This window comes from Anoplopoma fimbria, chromosome 11, assembly GCF_027596085.1.
Source record: "Anoplopoma fimbria isolate UVic2021 breed Golden Eagle Sablefish chromosome 11, Afim_UVic_2022, whole genome shotgun sequence".
Lineage (NCBI taxonomy): Eukaryota > Metazoa > Chordata > Actinopteri > Perciformes > Anoplopomatidae > Anoplopoma > Anoplopoma fimbria.
In genome coordinates, this window is record NC_072459.1 from 19,851,061 (window position 1) to 19,870,596 (window position 19,536).

The following is a 19,536-nucleotide window of genomic DNA, read 5'->3' on the forward strand; positions in this document are numbered from 1 at the left end:
GTCACGGCTTGTACCACGGCTAGCATTGAGCTGAAAACGTGAATGCAAAAAAAAAAGACAAATCACAAATCACACTAATATAAATGCGGCATTGGTCGTGACGTCAGAATGCACGCAGTTACAAACTGTTCTTACCGGATGATGTTGCTGATCGCCGTCCCTCCTCCAGCCTCCAGCCTCTCACCGGGTGATGATGATGACGATGATGACTCCCTGCCTCAGCACCGGAGCCGCGTCCTCTCTCCGCACGTATGCCTCACACCATCAGCCGGGCAGTGAGGACCAGCGCCTCGAACGCTGGGTCCTAAAGCCTCCCGATCAGCGTCCTCAAGCAGCATTGACCAATCAGAGCGCCGGCCGCGCTGCTATTTCTGGTCTTACAGCTCAGGGGACACCGGGACCGTCTGGCACACCTCCTTTATGTCTTGGGGAGAAGAGTTTCTAACAAGGGTGTTGTCAAGGTCAATAGATAGCTTTAAATGGTGGGCTGTAGTATATATAGATAATCAGAGCGTAAAGGAAGGTTGACCCTTTATTTATCAATGCATTATCAAACAAAGCCGAATAAATCTTAAAGGGGTATTCCAACAATTTTGTTTTGTCCTTTTATAAACTTGAAAAAGAAAGTAAAAAAAACAAAAAAAAAACGCTGATGATAAAATGATAAAAGTGGTGTTCATTTGTAAAGACTATCTTGTTGAACAGATTGTGTATCTTAAAACTTGTGTTTGCCAGAGAGCATATTTTCTGCAATAATCCAAAATCACTCAGCTTTTTGTTGAGGGAACCAGTGCGACACTACATTCCGAGTTGGCCATCAAAATGATGTCATCCCTGCAGCACTCGATTCATAATACAAGACAAAACTAAACAAATAATGTGGGTGAAATGAATCGGGCTAGTCCCAAATGGGGCTAATGAATGAACGTAATTAGAAAGAAGCTAATTGATTATTTGTCTAGAGCACAATCACTAATGTCTAATCTTGCGTACATCCTTTGTTTTGCGACAACCCGAGGGGGTAAGTCATTCCCTATGGATTTATCAATCTACTGACGTTACACGTAGTCATTCCACCCACTGTTATAGTGCAGCTTTAAGTATTTCAGAGACTCATGCTTTGGGGGCACATTTGCGTGATTGACAGGTGTCTCCCTGTATCACAGTCAGATGAGGTGATTGCTTGCTTGTCCCACATCAGAGCTGCATGCAGGCTGTCTCCACTTTCACCAGATGCTTTGTTTTAGACACAGACGCTAGTAAGTGAGAAAAAAGAAATCCAGGCCTATTCTATTCTTTTTTTATTTTTTTATTCTATCAAATAAGGTCCATGTTTTTCTACAACGATTACGTCACATCAATTAGTGTGTCTGAACAATTAAAGATACAAAGTATACAATTCTTTTTTAGTTGCTTCACCTTTACCAAATAAAGCACCATGGTATGGAAGTCCATTCCCGGAAAAAAAGTCATCATGAGAAACTATGTCAAAACAATGAGTTAATGTCTCAAAATAATAAAATAAAAAATTACTTTGTATTTCTTAAGAATGACTTAGTAGGCTCTTAAAATTACTAAGTATCTCAAAATAAGGATTTAGTTTCTAAAAAAAATATTATTTTGAGGTAATAAGTCCTTATTTATAGATACTATAAATCACTGTTCTGAGAAACTAAGTCATTATTTTAAGATAGATTTGATGATTTTTGGGCAATATTCCAAGAGTAATTATTTTTACATAATTATATGAAGATGCTCACTCATTATTTTGAAATGGTCTCTCATTTTAATGACTTACATATCTATTTTTTTGTTTGTTATCTAAGTGGCTTCCATTCCACAGCCTTACGTTCTCATCTACATGTAATGTGCATTTGTGCTGTGTTTTCATTGATCAGAGACTACACTGCACCTAGAGGTGTGTTGCTGTTCTTTCCTGTAAAGCTCTGACTGACAGTGTTAATAATCAGGGAATAAATAAACTAATGTGCTGGAAGAGACGGCTGTTTGCTGACGTCAACACTCCCCTTTGGACAGGGAGCATGTGTGCTTATTCTTTCACACACACACATACACTCGACTCACCTCAGCACCCTCTTACACAGACATCTCCCCCTGGAATAACACTCCAGATGCTCACATTGTTATAAAAAATAAATAAAAATAAAAACACAAATATTCTTGATTTATAGCATTAATCCAAACATGAACTCTCCTTTTTTTCAACCACTTTGCTTTGTATCCCTCCTCTAGTTGGTTTGTGAGTTTTCACTGTGGACATTATTCTCATCTCTTTACATCCTACAGGAAGGAGCAGCCTGACCTGTTGTGCAACAGCGCCACCCAGCGGTCAGGTTATGTCACTGCCGTAAGGGACTATTTTATTATAGCATTGGTGTAACGCTGAAACTTTATTATAATGGGTTGATAATAGATATTAAAGCTGCACTGGGCAAGACCTCAATGTGGAAAAAAACCCAGTATATAAATTATTTAAGAGGTGCTGTACTGCGCAAATCATGTTCATTATTAACATATCATGTTATTTTTTAAATTTCATGGTTATCATTAATAACGGTTTATCGAGACACTGGTGGACCATTGATATTCATGGTCCCCAGAGGATGCTTTTTAACGATTTGAAGGATCAGTTACCCCTCATTACACACACAAACAAAAAAATATTCAAATCTCCCCCCCCTTAAAAAAAACCATCTCATTTTCTCAGCTTTTAATGTCAGCCAACCTGATCAATAAGAAGCAACATGTACAAGTACTTATTAATTTATTTACACTTTTAAAATACACAAATACAGTGGCATTACAAATGAGGAGCGAAAGTCTTAAGGTGGGGAGCGGAAGGAAAAGATTTCCCATGAGTCCACGTTAAGAGATGCATTGTGGGACATGAGCATCCGCATCCCCCTGAACGGTTAAAAGCAAAAACTTGGACAGGAGGTGAGAAAAGTAGAAAGAACTGAGAGAAGCAGACACGACAGACTGAAAAAAAACAAAAAAAAAACTAGTATCCCTTGTAAAGTGTACTTGCATCTATCATATCCATCATCAGTGAGACAAACAAGTTAATCCAACGCCTTTTTTTGTTTGATTTTTCAAGCCCACAGGTGAGGTATATTTTTATAAGAAAAACTAATGGAGTGAGGCATTCCCAGTCCATCCATACGCCGCCGCCGTCCTCCGGAGCCGTACAGCGGCTCACGTGGACGCGGCAGACGGAGTGTAAGCACATCCTATACACAACAACAGAACAAACATGTACAAATCACCACTACACCCCCCCACCCCACCCCACCCTCCAACTACAGAAAACGGCAGACTGTACTCTGCAAGCGGTCTACCACATCGAGGACTTTCTACTCCAAAAGCTGCAGGACTCATCGGGTACAAACTGCTCGGGCGGAAGGATACACGGCGTCACCGGAAAAAAAAAAGAGCCCCGTGAGGCTCCGGTGCTGCCGGGACCTCCCTTCTTAAGACAAACACTTAGCACCAAAGCTCTCCAGAACCGCCCTCACGTCCACTTAGCCCGATGTTAAAGGGACAGTTCACCACAAAATCAAAAACAGATTTGTCTTCATCTCAACTGTAGTGAAATCTATCGATCTAGATAGTTTTGGAGATATGACCCGTAAAACTCGGTCCTCTCTCCAATAGAAATGGAGTGAATGGCACTCTGCTTAAAAAAAGATTAAAAAATAAATAAAATTGGGGGTTTAAAAGCACAACGGCCCATTTTCTACCCCGGACTCTCACAGAGCTCGTCTGACCTTCTCATGGTCAATTCAAATGTACTGGAGGAATTCTTTAGTCCATCACATCTCTGACCTTATTGAGCTCCATCTACGCCATCCGTTTTCTAAAATTCGCTGATACATTACATGTCTTGAGCAGAATTAGGAGCACCATTAATTATGTGTTGTACTTCCATAAAGTTGAGGGGAAACAGATTAAAAGACAAATTCGAGGATTTGAGCTCCAAAAACCCTCGGTCCTACATTTCCCATAATGCAAATAGATAGTCTTTTCTACAGAGGGCATTCTAGTAGTAGTCTCCATGATGAAAGAACTGATCTTAAGTAAAAAAAATAAATTAAAAAGGTGGAGTGTGCCTTTAATTTTGTCACGTCATCTCATTTAAAACAGACTGGCTTCATTCAAGTTGTGTACCGGCACATACTGGTTATAAACTGGTTTTGGATTGGAATGAAGCTAGAAATAATGGATCAGGACTTTGGCCCCGATTCTCCTCATTTGGAGAGACATTTAGGTCTCCGTCTGTCAATAAAGACAGACAGTGAGCGCCTGAAGAGGTCGAGGTAGAAAATGTCCAGAGATGTAATTGTGTGTGGGGGGAGGGACCAAGTAAAGATGGAGGCAGAGGGTGTGGCGGTCTAGAGTGAGCTTAGGAGGCAAAGGAGAGAAAACCCTAAAAGAAAATACCCCTCAACATGTTCACCCCCCCCCCCCCCCACCCCTTTGAGCTTGTATAACCCCCCGAGACAGATCCGCACAGACCAACACACACATACACACAACAACCACGTCACTATGCACCGGGTTAAAAACAACGTCTCGCCCGCTCAATGCAGACGGACCGTTTTCCATTCACAGCTTTCCCAAGCCGCGCAGCTGCAGTCACCACCTGAAGACGGACAGAGAAATGTGCTGCGTGTTTCTGGATTTACTACAACGTCCATGTTCAAACGCACCTGAGGAGGAGGAGGAAAAAAAACAAACAAAAAAAAACAGTCGTACTATCGAATCCCCATTGGAAATAGAACATTAAAAAAAACCATTTGTCCCATTTTAAAAACAAGGGGGTTGTCCTACCTTTACATTTCAACCTCAAACACCTAAAGCAAAAGGTTTAAAAAAACAACTTTGTCTTTTAACGCTGCCTTGACGGATCAAATGTCTTCGTGATCAAAAATGTCCCCACACACTATTTTTCGACAGCCAACACGCTCGGCCTTCTCCATTTTCAAACTCCCTTGTGAAGTCTGATCAGTGGAGCCGATGTAAGAGACGTATTCATTGCTAAAGAAGAAAAGATAAGTAAAACCAAAGTCTTAAAAAGATGCCGGAGGAAAGTGACTCCATGGCTTCATTGACAGTAAGGAGGAGGGAGGCCATGGCTGCTACCGAACTGTACTCCATTCTCACACACACACACACACACACACACTCCTTTGTTGTGCGCCTCAGGCGTACAGGAGGGCAGCCAGACTCTGTTGCATTCGTTGGTAGTCATCTGTGACATGTAAGAGTCCTGTGTGTGTGTGTGTGTGTGTGTGTGTGTGTGTGTGTGTGTGTGTGTGTGTGTCTGTTGAAGGCGGTGCGTGTTGAGGCCTCCGTGGTGCACAGGTGGATTGGGGAGGGTTTCACCGCGGCGCCGCAGACTGGAGGCCGCTGGGCGTGACCCGGGACAGGGCCTGCAGAGGGCACAAGGAAATGATGTCATTACTATGATGATGTCATGAAACAACGTCGATAGCAAATCAAGGCATTAGACGCCGTAAAAAAACATTTCACGTCACGACTACTGCGACCAATATCATTTCAATTTTTCAATACAATCCTGAAAATCATCAAAACAGAAAATGAAATGGTGCTAAAATCATTCTGATTCATTCTACCTTACATTTTGTTTAGAACCAAATATGTTTTTGCATCAGATAGGATACAGTGAAAAACAATATAATACAAGGTAATCATAAATTATAAGGTCCCACTGCATAAAGAAAGGATAAACAAACTAGCAACACCATGTGAATCTGTTTATTTCTTACATGATAATTCTACTAAATGGAGTTGATGAGTGGCCAGTTTATTCTCAAATTAGACTGTTAAATGTGAGGTACGACCTCTTTTATGCTGTTAATAACACAAATTAAGAGTTTTTTATTAATATTAATATGGGTGAACTGAAATTGCAATGAATGGATCAAAATGATGCTGAAATAACTACTTTATGACGCAGATTTGTAACAAACTTTTAAAATACTTGTTTTCTGAATGGAGTTGGGTTTGATCAGGGTCAGCCTTTGCTAAGATTGTAGCTACTCAAAATAATGTCATCAAAGCAGACAAACAGGAGCGACGTTATTGTTTTTACATAGACCGTCTGTGGTTATACTCATACACCTATAGTCAGAGCTTGAATGAATGCAATCGCACCACGTAAAAAATGTCCGCTTTGCATTTGGTGTGAACACACTGTGTGGCAGCTCTACTTAAATACAAGGATTCTAACAAAACTGTAATATTGTGTCTTTAGGATGATCCCTTTTATATTATCTTATGATAAATATACAAATATACCAGAAACAGGTTTAAAAAGGAATAAAAATGATTGTATTCCAATATCAACGCAGAGAAAAATAACCCTGCAGTGTTTCCTGTATATTATTTCTTTTGTAATGACTTATCAAAAACATTACACTGTTTAATATCAAATAAAGTGCCTTAATACAGTTCTAAAACAAACCCAAAAACCTGTTACACCCTTTGACCTCCTGGGGGAGCACTAGGTCTACAAAGAACAAAGGAGCTGATGAAGCTGGTCTGTTTGGAGCCATACCACCAGCTGGATGGGAGAAGACGATTCTAAACTACGTGCAAAAAAGGAAAATGCTTATCTAACCCGATCTCAAATGTTCTCATTGGTCCGTCTCACTCAGTTCTTCTGTTTCAAAACAACTGCTAAAACTATTTGGTTGCTTCGTGTCAGTGAACGTAAAAAGCAGCAAAAGGGGAACAAGCTAACATTTGGTAGAAATTAAAAAGGGAAGTCTTCAAGCCGATATGTACGGGTTGTTCTCTTGTAATGTATGGTTCCTTTTTTGTCAATCTTTTTTAGGCAATAAAGCACAGACGATATATTTCACCATATGTTCTGTCGGGCAATGAAGAGACCCCACTTTGTTTTTCTGAATTCTCATTGGCTGCGGAGGGATTTATTGTACCAAATCTTTTTCTGCTCTACTTTGAAAACAAAGCTTGGTCTGATCAGGTACGAACAGATTGACTGTTATATTCCACATAAAGAGCTTTTTTTACAAAATACCAAATTCTGATATAGCCCCTTTGTAATCACCAACAGTTTGATTTAGAACTGTAATTAAATTATATATTTTTCAAAGTAATTTAACAGTCCAATTTCATTTAATCTGTCATTTTATTACGCTACTCTGGAACATGTAACTAGTCACTCCCCAACACTGCGTAATTATTACACAATTGCCTGATTGTGATTATTTGAGCTGACTACTAACATTTTGTCGTCAGCATCTACATTCGGGGGAATTTAAAGGCAATGTTATAAAAGTGGCAACAAATAGCAAGTGAACTAGGCGTGTTTCCATCAACTGGGTTAAAAAAGTGCCCGAGCAAACAGTTCCAACGTCAGGAAAGTAAAATATCATGGAAACAAAAGCTGTTGGACAGGTTCTCCTATTAGCCGTTAGCTAGCATGGAACCACGAGTGTTGCTTCCCTGATAAAATATGGTGACAGAAGGGTGATTAATCTCTTGATTTACAGACGAGCGGCTCCCCTCAGACACAACAGTTTTAGAACAAGCCGTTTGAAATACATCTGTGCAACAAAACGAGAGGCGAAACATTATTTCTGTGCGGCAAATCATGAACCGAAATACACAACTAAATAGTTAATGACAATAATTCGTATGACAACACACCGTCAACCAAAATCATGATTGCGGCAGCCCTGATCAGACCTTGTGGATTTCGTACATTATATAACTAAGCCATGTCTTTGTGTGCGTGTTACCTGTGAGGACATGCGCGATGTTTCCTGGCGTCCCGTGAGATCAGAAGAGGAGATGTTGACGGGTGCCCCGCGATGAAGACGCATGCTCACCTTTCTCTCCTTCTCCAAACCTGAAAAGACAAAAAAAGGCACAAGAGGTCAAATGGCTGAAAAGCCCCGACTGTCGTGTTCAAACTACACATCACATTCACAAAAGATGAGCTCAATGCAAGCTGGATTATGTTGGTTAGCTGACTTCAGCTTCCTTTTAACAGTATGTTTGTATGTGTGTGTATGTGCTGACCTGTGTGTGAGGCGGGGTTTAGAGGTGAGGGGGCAGCGACGTCCTGAGCTGCTCTGGCTCTTCCTGAGGCCGAGGCCAGGCCCCTGGCCCCGGGGTTCCTGCTGTGCCTCAGCCTCTCCTCCCGCTCCCGACGCTCCCTCTCTGCGTCCTCCACGGCCCTATTGGCGCCCTGAGACAGACACACAGACACACACCTGTTAGATCTGGCCAGAATTTTAGTTTTAAAACTTTTTTCAAAAATGAAAGAACATTAACAGAATGTGAAGAGATCTGACTTGGAATACTGCAGAAACAATAGTGAGTCACTGTAGCGTTCAGTGTGTCCTCAGTCTAAACTGAAAGGATGAAGAAGAGCTGCCCCGAGGGCTTGCCAATAATATAGTCATGGTCCTTTTAAGTTTTATAGTTTGGTTGTTGGATTAAATTCAAAATGGCAAAAAAAAAAAGATAAGTCAAAACAACTGGCACCCTTGCTTTTTCCTCCCAGGAGTAGAGCGTGTGGCGGCTCCGGCAGATGGACGGAGTTTCTGTTAGCAGTTTTTTAAATTCAGCTAGTGCTAAACCGAGCACCGGAGCAGCTAACTGAAGCTTTATGCCGATACCACATGTGAAGACTATAAGACAGCAGTGGGTTTTTTTTTTTACTTTCAGCAGTTTGGTTGAATTCTACATATTCTTGCCCTGCTGTAAGTTACTTAAACCTATTTTTTTTATATAGCTGATGACTAAATTAAGTTTGTGTGGACCCAATAATTAACAGTGAAACGTCGACCCCTACTTCTTTGGAGCAGGTGGCCAGCTAGTACGAGTTGCACCATTATGGCTTAATATCAAGAAACCTGGACTCAATAATAATAATGCAACCATATACTTACAAACTTGAGCATGTTCCAGTCAAAGACGTAGTCGTAGGAGAAGCCCTGTCTGTGGAAAAGGTTCCTGAAGAGCTGGCGGAGGTACGAGTAGTCAGGCTTGTCATCGAAGCGCAGGGAGCGGCAGAAGTTCAGGTAGGTGGCAAACTCCGCTGTGGGGGGAGGAAGGAGGACCGAACAAGTTAGGATACAGTTCGGATCAATGTTAATACACGACTAATAGATCTACTAAAGACGGGAGGGAGCAGAAAGACTTACATGGGTAGCCTTTGCAGAGGACCTCGATAGGCGTGGACATTTTCTTCTCGCTGATGCGCTCGTACTTCTGCCTCTTGGTGGCGGCTTTGAGGCCTTGCCAGGGAAGAGAGCCCAGGTTGAAGTACATGAGGACGTAACCCAACGACTCCAAGTCGTCTCGCCTGGACTGCTCTGTGGAAACAAGAGGAAAGAAAGTCAGATCGGCAGCCTTGGCGGTGGTTGGGGGGGTCTGTCCATCTGTCTGGAGACGCGGCTCTTACCAATGCCCAGATGCGTGTTGATGGAGGCGTAGCGCGCCGTGCCCGTCAGGTTCTTGTTCTCGCGGTAGGGGATGTGCTGGTGTGTGCGAGCGTCACGATACTTCTTGGCCAGGCCAAAGTCGATGATGTAGACCAGGTTGCCTTTCTTGCCGAGACCCATCAGGAAGTTGTCCGGCTTCACGTCTCGGTGGATGAAGTTCTTGGAGTGGATGTATTCGATGCGGCTGATCTAGAGGAGAGAAGCGCGAGAGGATGCAATGTCGGTGGGTTAGAGCGCAAATGTGGATGAGATGCGCTTGGATACAACGTCCGATAAGACCACCGGGAATACTTCCTGTTGTCGTGAACTCACCATCTGGTCGGCCAGCAGCAGGACGGTCTTGAGGCTGAACTTCCGGGAGCAGAAGTTGAACAGGTCCTCCAGGCTGGGCCCCAGCAGCTCCATCACCATCACGTTGTAATCGCCCTCGGCCCCGCACCACTTTATCGTCGGAATGCCCACTGGAGGAGGGGGGGGGAGCAGGAAAGAGGGAGTAAGGGAAAATATTTAGTACTTATTGATTGAGTACTGTGATACTAAAGGCTTCATGTGTTACCAAAAGACCCCCCCCCTTGTCAAAATTGGCAGTAAATATACTTATTATAGTTTATTGTACTTGTCTCCCATGTGGCACACGCACACACACGAGCAGTGGGAAGGCAGCTGGTTTAGTAGTAGCTGATAATTGGCTGACGTTGCCAGGGCGAAGAGGCCATCTGGCATTTCCTTCTATAGGCAGACGGCAATGAAATTCTGTTGCTCAGCACCAAGCAGCTATTTATATATATACACAAATGCAAATACAGCCTCCAGTCTGGGTCAGCCGGCGGGCCCTGACACATCCTAGCGTACTGGACCAGGAATAGAAATGCATGCGTGTGCGGATTTGTAACAAACTGTCTCCTGTACATGCAGTCAAGTAGACCGTTTTATACGATTGATAATAAATTCATTTTTTTTTTTTTTAAATGGGCTAATTTCTAAATTTGAGGTGAACACTGTTAGCTCTGTTACTGTTGTTTGGACCGTTAGCTTCTAGCCGCCGGCTCAGCGGTCGCCATGTTGAGATCAGCCAGGAGCCAAACCCCTCAAATCACAGATATGCTGTGAATTGGGAACTCGGCACCTTTTAAAAATTGCGCTACTTTGACTCTGATGCAGCCGTCTCTCTCTGTCAGTAGTCACCAATCTGTTGTGTCACTCAAAAGTCTCCAATCTGATTGGTTACACTTCATGAGGAACAGCCCTATGTAGGCGACTGTCACTGACGGGAAAAGACGCTACATAAACGATGGGAGCAGATATTGCATTCATCACAATCTTCTACGCTGACGTTGCTAAAACAACCAGTGTTTCCACTGGTGGCGTTCTGATATGGCAGCAGAAAAACCACAAAAAAACAAGAGAGTTGTACAGTGACATTGGTATCTCGTCGAGACTTCTGTCAAGTCTTGTTACAAGGATGTAGGTGTAAGTGTTCTTCAACTGACTGCCAAGAAGCCAGAATATTTACAGATACACTTTCACATAAACATGTTCTTCCAGTTCACTCGACATGACACGTTTCCAAAACACTGTGTGTACAAAATAAGATGCTTGCCTGAAGGAATACTTCAACTCTAAAATGGAAATTTGTCTATCAATCGATCACCCAGTGGTACCTTGAATTCTTGTAGAACATTTTGTTTATCTTGCATGCCTCCACACAGAAAACGGAGGATCAAAAAGAAAGGTCTTGATGTTATAGTCTCTGTTTTGGGATTCTTCTGTTTTCCGTCGAGTCATGTGAGAAAAACAGTTTTCTTCAAAAATTCATGGGGTTGGTAATTGATATACAAATGATAAATTTGGGGGTGAAGTTTTCCTTTTAGAGGAATGGAATTCACACTAATATCTGCCTCTTACCAATACCAACCTCTGGTTAGCTCTCCAATACCTCACTATTAATCTACTATACAGCTAATGGTTAAGTGAACGGAGGCCTATATTGATGTGGAATACTTAGTTCGTAGCTCCTAAAAGAACAAACAACATTTTACAGAGTGACAGGATGCGTGTGCACACGGTGTGTTAAGAGTATACCATACCTCCACCCTGCATCATCTTGTATATCTTGCTCTCTATGTGGAGCTGTGGGTGTTTGGTCTTCACGCATTCCAACTTGATGGCGACCTCCTCTCCGACCGAGATGTCGGTACCTAGACGGGACAGACAGAATGCAGGATGTTTACCAGAGGACACAGACATTCACTACGGCTATCGATTCGTCTAACGTAACAGTGTCTAATCTGCAGCAGAGTATGGACAAGTCCAAGACGTACTGCTGTCGGGTCAAAGTCCAGCGTAACAGCGCGTATTTACATCATGTTTATCCAAGTCCAATAATGAGATGAAGCAAATTTGATTAGATCATTTTCCTTGTCCAAAAGTTTTATAGTGACATAAACATATATATATATATTTTCACTTGTATGATTGGTAATTAAAAGGGAGAAGGACAAACAGTATCAAGCTGCTACGAGGAACTTTAATTTTGTGTTGATTCTGGCAATTTCACCAGAATCCAAACTGGTGGCACTGATCACAAGCATTAAAAATAACTTTATAGAAATGGAAAATCTTCTAGATAGAGGCATCAGTATTGATTGAAGACAGTTTTATAACCAGTTAAAAAGTTCATAGTAACTCATAAAAACTTAAAGACAGCAGAGCCAGTCAACATGGAAGAGACACCAGCAGCGTGCACTGCATGTACCCTGCTCTTCTTCCAGAGTCTCCTTGCATGTGTAGCCCGACTTCCTCGCAGCTATAATTACATTTCAGCAGACGAGAGGGTCTGAACGGGAGTCCACTCTGTGCTGCTCTGTAGAACCAGTGCTTCAGCTTGCTTGCATGCTCCCTTAACATGGTTATAGGGTCTAGTTCCCTTCCACTGAAAACACGGCAACGGCACGGTTACATAATCCCATTTCACACACGCATGGTCTCACACACACGGGGCAGTGGATCACAAATCGAGCATCATTGATTTCTCCGTATGAGGTCATCTGGGCGTGGTGGAACGCCACTCCCCAGGGCGGGGGCGGGGGGGGGGCAGAATGAGGGGCCATGATGAGTCACTTTAAAGCTGATATGTTGCACCGTTTACACACAAGATCTGTTGAAATTATGCTGAACAAAAGGGCGGTGTGTATGTGGCTGTATGCAGCATGTGAGAGGGGCGCTGCAGTGATGGATGAAAACAAAGGGGCAGATCTGCTGCAGATTATCTACATCCAACCAAATTAGATGACATTGACCTGCCTCTGGCTGGCCACCCAAATCCATATCAGCAGCTTTAAAAAGAGTCAGTCCACCATAAATTCCCTTTGCCTTCATGGCATCAGGGACAACATTATGTTTCTCCACAGAAGTAAGAGAAGTGGGTTGTTAAAGTGGTCCTATTATGCTTCCCCACTTTTTCCCTCTCCTTTAGTGTGTTATATATTTTTTTGTACATGTAAAAGGTCCGTAGAGTGTAAAACCTGAAGTCCACGCCTAAAAGGAGTTACCCTCCCCCTCAGAAGCTCCTGAGCTGCCTGAAACGTCTCCATTGAATTATCTCCTTCACTTCCGTAACTTTACGAGGTCATAATGTTACGGAACTGACGTAAAACTCCTTCCGGCTAGTTTGGCCCTCAAACAACAAAAGAGAGAGACTGAGCTGAAGAGTTTTTTGAAATGTGAAACATTGACCAATCACAACAGAGCGGGCTAGCTGACCAATCAGGGCAGGCTAGACAAACGCTACAACGGAGCATTTCAGAGAGAGGGTGAGAAGAGGTGCTGCAGGACAGCCAGGATGAGAAAAAGGCGGATTATGAGCATTAACGCATGTAAACATGTTGTAACTGTAACTTGAGATAAAAATATGCACCCGGAAAATAGCATTATAAGGCCTTATTAACATTTTAGCAATATATGGAAAACACTATTTGTCCCTACAGTGACAGAATATTGTTAAGTCATTAAATAATGATAACTATGTTAAAGGGCAAAAATGGAGCCTCATTATGGGGACCCCCTGGAATTTTTAAAAATTTGTCTTCCACTCAGTATTTTTTTGTGTATTTTTATGTAGAAACTGTGTACTATTTGCCTTTTTTCAACTCACACCTCATCGTTTCATGCAGGGCAAAAAAACAAAGATTTATTTTTATTTTCTTTCTCAATTATTCTTTCTTAATTTCAATTTTTTTATATAAATAAAATGCTGGATGAATAACTGTATAATAACCAATACAACATTTGTATTAAAGGAGCATTAATATAGCAGCAGACACCTATTTGCTCTGTAAAGATAGTGATGTCTACCACATGTTACTGCATGTGTCAGTATCCAAGAAAAGTTCATTATTTATTCCTTTAAGAACTAAAAAGAAAATAATTTCAGAAAATAAGAGTTGATAACAGATAGATGCAAATAACTGATACTTGCACCTGTAACATTTATGGGAGAAATGGATAATTATATCTAATGCATGTTTTCTTACAGACAGGTAAAGGTCTACTTTTAGTTTCAGCACAAAACCAAGACGCTTTTGGTCCATTTGTTGTTCTAGATGAGTGCTTGGCCAACCAATCAATCAATCAATCAATCAATCAATCAACCAACCAACCAACCAACCAACCAATCAGCAACAGTGAAATTGTCCAAAAAGGCTCTTCACAGTCTGAGCAGCACGTCTCAGTTTGTCCTCTACTTTCTTTACGTCACAGGAATGTGATTTGTCTGGACAGATTTGTCTTGGGAATGCAGCCTCCCCACCCTGACCTTCCCAGAGAGGGGAGATTGTGTGTGTTATTGATACAAAAATGTGTGCATATGTGTTGTGTGTGTGTGTGTAGGTTTTGAGTGCCACTGCTGGTGAAACGTGTCTGAACATGTCCCCGCTACGCTTCATAAACAGCAACAGAGGTGAAACTTCTTATACCCCACTTACACTTAAGTCACTTTACTTTAAAGAATACAAACTTTTTATAGGTTAACCACTGTATTCCATCTCACGCCACAGTGGCATTCTAGTACGTGCGCGTTTATAATGGCGGACCGGTCGAGACTTGAACACAGAAGCCTGGGGAACGCGATAAGAAGGGTGATGTGATGCAAGATTTCTGGGAGCTGTTGGGCCCTGTGGTTCAGGACAAGGACACGCAATCCAACCCATAATGTAGGACGTTGAACTCTGAAATGGATATTGACTGCAGGGGGTAAATGGATCGAATGAGGCCTGTGTTTTGCAACTTTAGAGCAAGAACAAAAAAAGATTTCTCAACTCTCAAAGTTTCTGTGAAGTAGCTGTCCAAGATGACGTCAGCTCAACCGCTGTGAACGCAGTGCCTTTGTACACGATCAAACCACAGAGCTTCAGAGGAGCAGTGAGTCACCGGCAGCGTTTGGCCCTCAGCATGTCTTGACTTCTCTGAGATTGTTGTTAGCTTTGCTTATGCAAGTGGACCCATCCCTTTTAGCACACACCGACTGCTCAAGACTGTAAATGTATAATGTAATAATCATGACTTAACTAAAAGGTTCTTTGAACAACATTGAGCATTAATAAAGTGGCAAACTAATATTTGCTATGTAAATATATAGAGGAGTTATGTCTGCCTGAGCAGATAATGAAGTCACTCTCCCTATGCAAAGCACTGCAGAACAACAGGCCTGCTGTGAACATTAATAAATGTAAAATATATATTTGAATCTTACTGATCTCTTGTCACTTAAAAGTAACGCATCACACAAACTTTAAAAGTATTTAGAAAAACTGGAAGCCTTGGTGTAAACATGTTTTTCTGCCTAAGCTTCCGGACTGTGGTCAGGAAGCACAGCAGAGACTTTGTTCTCTCTCCAGGAAGTTGATGATCTATTCGGGGTTGACCCCCTCCACTTTACCCCGCAGTTAGCATTTATTCATTCCAGCCCTTACACCCTACCCACTTCCACTACGCTTGCACGTTCGCTCGGAGGGTCGGCCACATTTAGTGTCATCCTTAACCAATCAAAGGGGAGGGGAAGTGGATTATAAGACCCTCCAACAGTCTACGTTGATGAAGCCTGCTGCCCTTACCCACCACCTGCGATGCCGTTTTGTGTTCCTCATGTTTCCTTAAGTTCCGTGCGACTTTCCGTTCAAACAATCACTGCCCCGAATAAGCTGGACATTTCATATTGTCATACAGATGTTAAAGGATACATTGTATTTAGGATTTATTTAAGATACCCTAGTCAAGTCTAGAAAAAAAGTAGATGTGTTGAAAAAAACAGGCATCTCAAACTGTTTGAAAAAGAAGATATTTACAAAAAAGAAAAGCTTTTATTTTTCTCCATAGGCTTTGGGAATAGTGGGCAAGTGAAGACCAAATGGCCATGTGTTTCCGTCACTTTGGTCTGACGGATTGTGTAGCATTTAAAAAATACATATAATTTTATTTTAATTTCTTTTTAAATTGCGTTACGGCACGCGATGTTGGTTTGGATTGGATCAACCGTTCAGCCTTACCACAGAGTGGATCTCAGGAGTCCAGTTTGAGAGACGGATCCAAGAGTTTGAAGGCTGAAAAGCAACACTGTGAGCAGTGGAAAAGGTTTCCACCAGTAATGTGCTTGCGCATGATTGGCCAGCGCAGTACGTTGTCAGTTGACGCTGCATTAGACTGTGGGAAAATGCTGAGCTAGGGTCAACTTTTTGCAGATGGACCCAGCGGGGAGACCCCAGGAAGTGGCTGCTTCCGGCCAGTAAACAGTTGAGCACATCTCCCCGAAGAAACCACCATGTGGCAACAGATGAAACGAGACGCAATGTGTCGGTGAGTGAGCCTTAGAGGTGGATTTTGTTATCGTAGTTTGGACAGTGCCGACGTCATGTTTTTTCACTCTCAAAAGATTACCAACAATCCTACCACTTCTGATAGTCCACATTTACACCCAGTCAGAGCACAGAGAGTGCAGGGCTTTGTTCCAACAGCTGACCTCATCTCCTCCTCCTGCCAATGACAAACAGCCTCTCACACAGAGACCAACTGAGTACACCAACCAGTCAGCCAGCTGCTCACGCTCTGTATGGGAGCATTTCTGTACATGTATAAAATATTACCATGAGCACTAAATATTTCCATGACACTTCTAATACTTGGACCGCAGGGCCTGTCAGGTGCTTTGATTCTAAAGAACACCACACTGTTCAGGCTTGTTTCCAATGTCACGTCACAGCAGACACCAGTCAGGGAGCGGGACTCTCACGGCAGCTCTCGCCATCGATCCAATCAACAGGTCATGGGGGAAACTGACTGGATCTAACCAACGTGTTCGTTAAGGTATTATCAGACAGCTTGACTGACAGTATTCAAAATAAGTACTTGCGTATTTTATAGAATAAATCAGAAACCATCAGGGGGTGGGGGGGCATAACATTTTACGCGGCAAATTACAGATATTTAATGAGCCTATCCCTTGTTAAATCTCTGAAATTCCAATTTCCAATGTTAAACAACATTATTCATCATGAAGGCAAGTTATAGTTTGGTGTGGTTCTTGAACAAATGGTAGCAAAGGTGAAATAAACAAAGCCGGATCAACCAGCACTCAAAGATAAACCACTCTGTAAGTTTTTACTTTGAATATTAAAATACTGAAGATACCGCAGGATTTTCTGCCATTGTGAAGGGAATATCTGAGTTTTAAACTCTTAAAAACAAGCAATATGTAGTTATAACGTTGGAATTGGATGGGGATTTTCACTTTTCTCTGCAAATTTATGGAAGAATAACTGATAGAAGAAATAATCCACCAATTACAGATAGAGTCCGTTTCCTTACAAAATCTCATGATTTTCAATGAGAGAATTTTAGGAGATTTAAAGTAAAAAGAGAGGAATTAAAATCGATCTCCTGCAAATGCATAACTTATCCAGCAGCAGTCAGGCGCATAGTTCTGTGTAAACCATTGCGTGTATGTTGGTTAATTACTAAATTCAGCCATAACAAAAATATCAATAATATAAATAGAATCATAAAATCAATCATATTGAAAGTGAATGCCAACAGTCTGACTTGGGTGTTCTTCTCTCAGGGTTGATTAGATGTCAGTAATGAGGCCATCATTGCCAGTAAAAAAAAACAAAAAAAAACGCTTCATGAATTAATAATGTCTCCATTGTTGTGCAGATGAAGTCTTAAGCTCAGAAATGCGATCAGCTGTTGTCGAACACTGTTGCCAAGAGATGGGGGGCCTCCGATGTGGGCGCAACACCTGTGTCAGCGCACAATGTCAAGAAGATGTCCCTGTTGTTTAACATACAAGGAGTTTTTATTCCAAATGTTTTCTATTACCTTGGTTTCCCCAAACGTTTGTGCATCTAACACACAGATGTCAGTACTGATGCACGTCCAACGTTCCCCCTTGAATGACAACAGCATCATTGCTAACAATCTAAAACCTTCTATGCTTCTGTAGAGGATATTCTTTAACCAGCACAGCTAATGTTTATCTCTTTGACATTTACCTTCAAATGAGAAGCAACACACCCAATCAATTATTTCTTTTCAAAAACAAACCCAATCAATAGGTCACAGCCCTTGCAGGCACTTTGCATATGAAACTCAGTAATGTATGAACAAGTCCCCTCAGGCACCACACTCAACAGGAAGCAGAATCTATCAACCAGTTTCGTGTCAAAGACACCTCAGATGATCTGGATGACCCAGATTAAAATACAGATACATCCCTCACACATATATTGGTGACTTTCAGAGTAACTGTAAAAAAAAAAAATTAAAAGAAACTTTTGGAAACCTGTCAAGGAAATTCTCTGGTTTGACAAGCACCGATGGATACCTCCTTTACGGATCAGAGGAGGGAAGTGAACCGGCCTGATGACCGGACAGCATTAGTAGGTTAGGTGCCGGTCATGAACCACTCCAGGGAATTAACAGTAGAGCTCGAGGCCTGTGCTGCCCGGTCTCCTGCTGCTTCCAGGCGACTAAAAGTGAACTCAAATACTAGCTATGGTTAGCCTATGAAGGGCTCAGCTCATGTAACGCAGCGGGCAGCCGTCCGTCTCCACGGTTCACATAGACATCCATGTCACCTTACGACAGTGTCCCCCTGAGTCGAGCAAATGTAACATGTACGTCGTTTGCTGTGAATAACAGCAGCAAAAGACGTTGTTGTGACTGCTATCCGCTTTGCTACGCGGATAAATGGTGTGGTAGCTAATGTAGCTAACGTAGCTAATGTAGCTAACACTAAACACCGAACAGCTGATCCGCTCAGGAAGCCAGCTGACAGACTGTCAAAGCTTCGTGTTGAAGGGTCAGAGGAGTTAAGCTGTGGACAAAAACAAGGCAGCAGTTGTTGTTCTTTTACTTTAACTTACCCAGGTAGATGTCCCCAAATGATCCACTTCCAATCTTCCTGCCCAGTCTATATCGGTTCCCCACTCTCAACTCCATGATCAGCGACCTGTGCTCGGCTAGCAAGCGCACTCGCTAGCTTCCGAAAATATCCAAAATAAAAAAATGTTCAGGTTTTAAGCCCAAGCCCGTTTATCAGCAGAGCAGGGGGGATATCCCACACATTAAAAGCCTCTTGGTAGAGATGGTGGTGTCTTCTTGTTGTTGGCTGTCTCCCGGATGAAGTCGGCTCTCACAATCTTTCGCCGCCTGTTTTAAAACGACGCAAACCTCATATTGGGTTAATACGCAGCTCGTTCAAAAGGTCTGAGTTTGTACTTTATGCTCCCGCTAGTTTTGATACGGATACGCGTTAATTGTCCGAGGATGAAGATGGATTTTGGCGGAGGTCCCGCTGTGTCCCAGTCCGTCTTTACCGTCTCTGTCATTAACTAATCTGCTGGAGGCGTCTGACGTCACTTCCCTGCTCGGGGATGAGGGAGGTCACCACCAGAGAGCATCTGAAGGAAGAGCTGCCAATGGACACGAAGACCAGTAACAGCTTTACCACAGGCCTACA

At 42.4% G+C, this 19,536-nt stretch overlaps 1 protein-coding gene across 1 annotated transcript; it reads right to left on the bottom strand.

Annotated features, from left to right (window-relative positions):
- Nucleotides 1–4,507: 4,507 nt before the first annotated feature.
- On the bottom strand, nt 4,508–19,466 carry csnk1da (casein kinase 1, delta a). The gene is made up of 9 exons (XM_054608318.1): nt 18,941–19,466; nt 11,612–11,722; nt 9,837–9,985; nt 9,485–9,713; nt 9,225–9,395; nt 8,970–9,118; nt 8,095–8,263; nt 7,812–7,921; nt 4,508–5,453 (listed from the first exon to the last, which is right to left on the bottom strand). Exons 1-9 carry the CDS (start codon nt 19,014–19,016, stop codon nt 5,403–5,405), a joined length of 1,215 nt encoding a protein of 404 aa, XP_054464293.1. The 5' UTR covers nt 19,017–19,466; the 3' UTR covers nt 4,508–5,402.
- Between the last annotated feature and the right edge of the window lie 70 nt (nt 19,467–19,536).

What these genes read in the sequence shown, in the direction of transcription:
- csnk1da (XM_054608318.1), bottom strand. Translation starts at nt 19,016, where the DNA reads ATGGAGTTGAGAGTGGGGAACCGATATAGACTGGGCAGGAAGATTGGA. An exon ending in ATTTGGGGACATCTACCTGG is followed by an intron (nt 11,723 to 18,940) that starts GTAAGTTAAAGT and finishes TGTCCCGTCTAG; the next exon opens with GTACCGACATCTCGGTCGGA. An exon ending in ACTGGAACATGCTCAAGTTT is followed by an intron (nt 8,264 to 8,969) that starts GTAAGTATATGG and finishes TGTCTGTCTCAG; the next exon opens with GGCGCCAATAGGGCCGTGGA.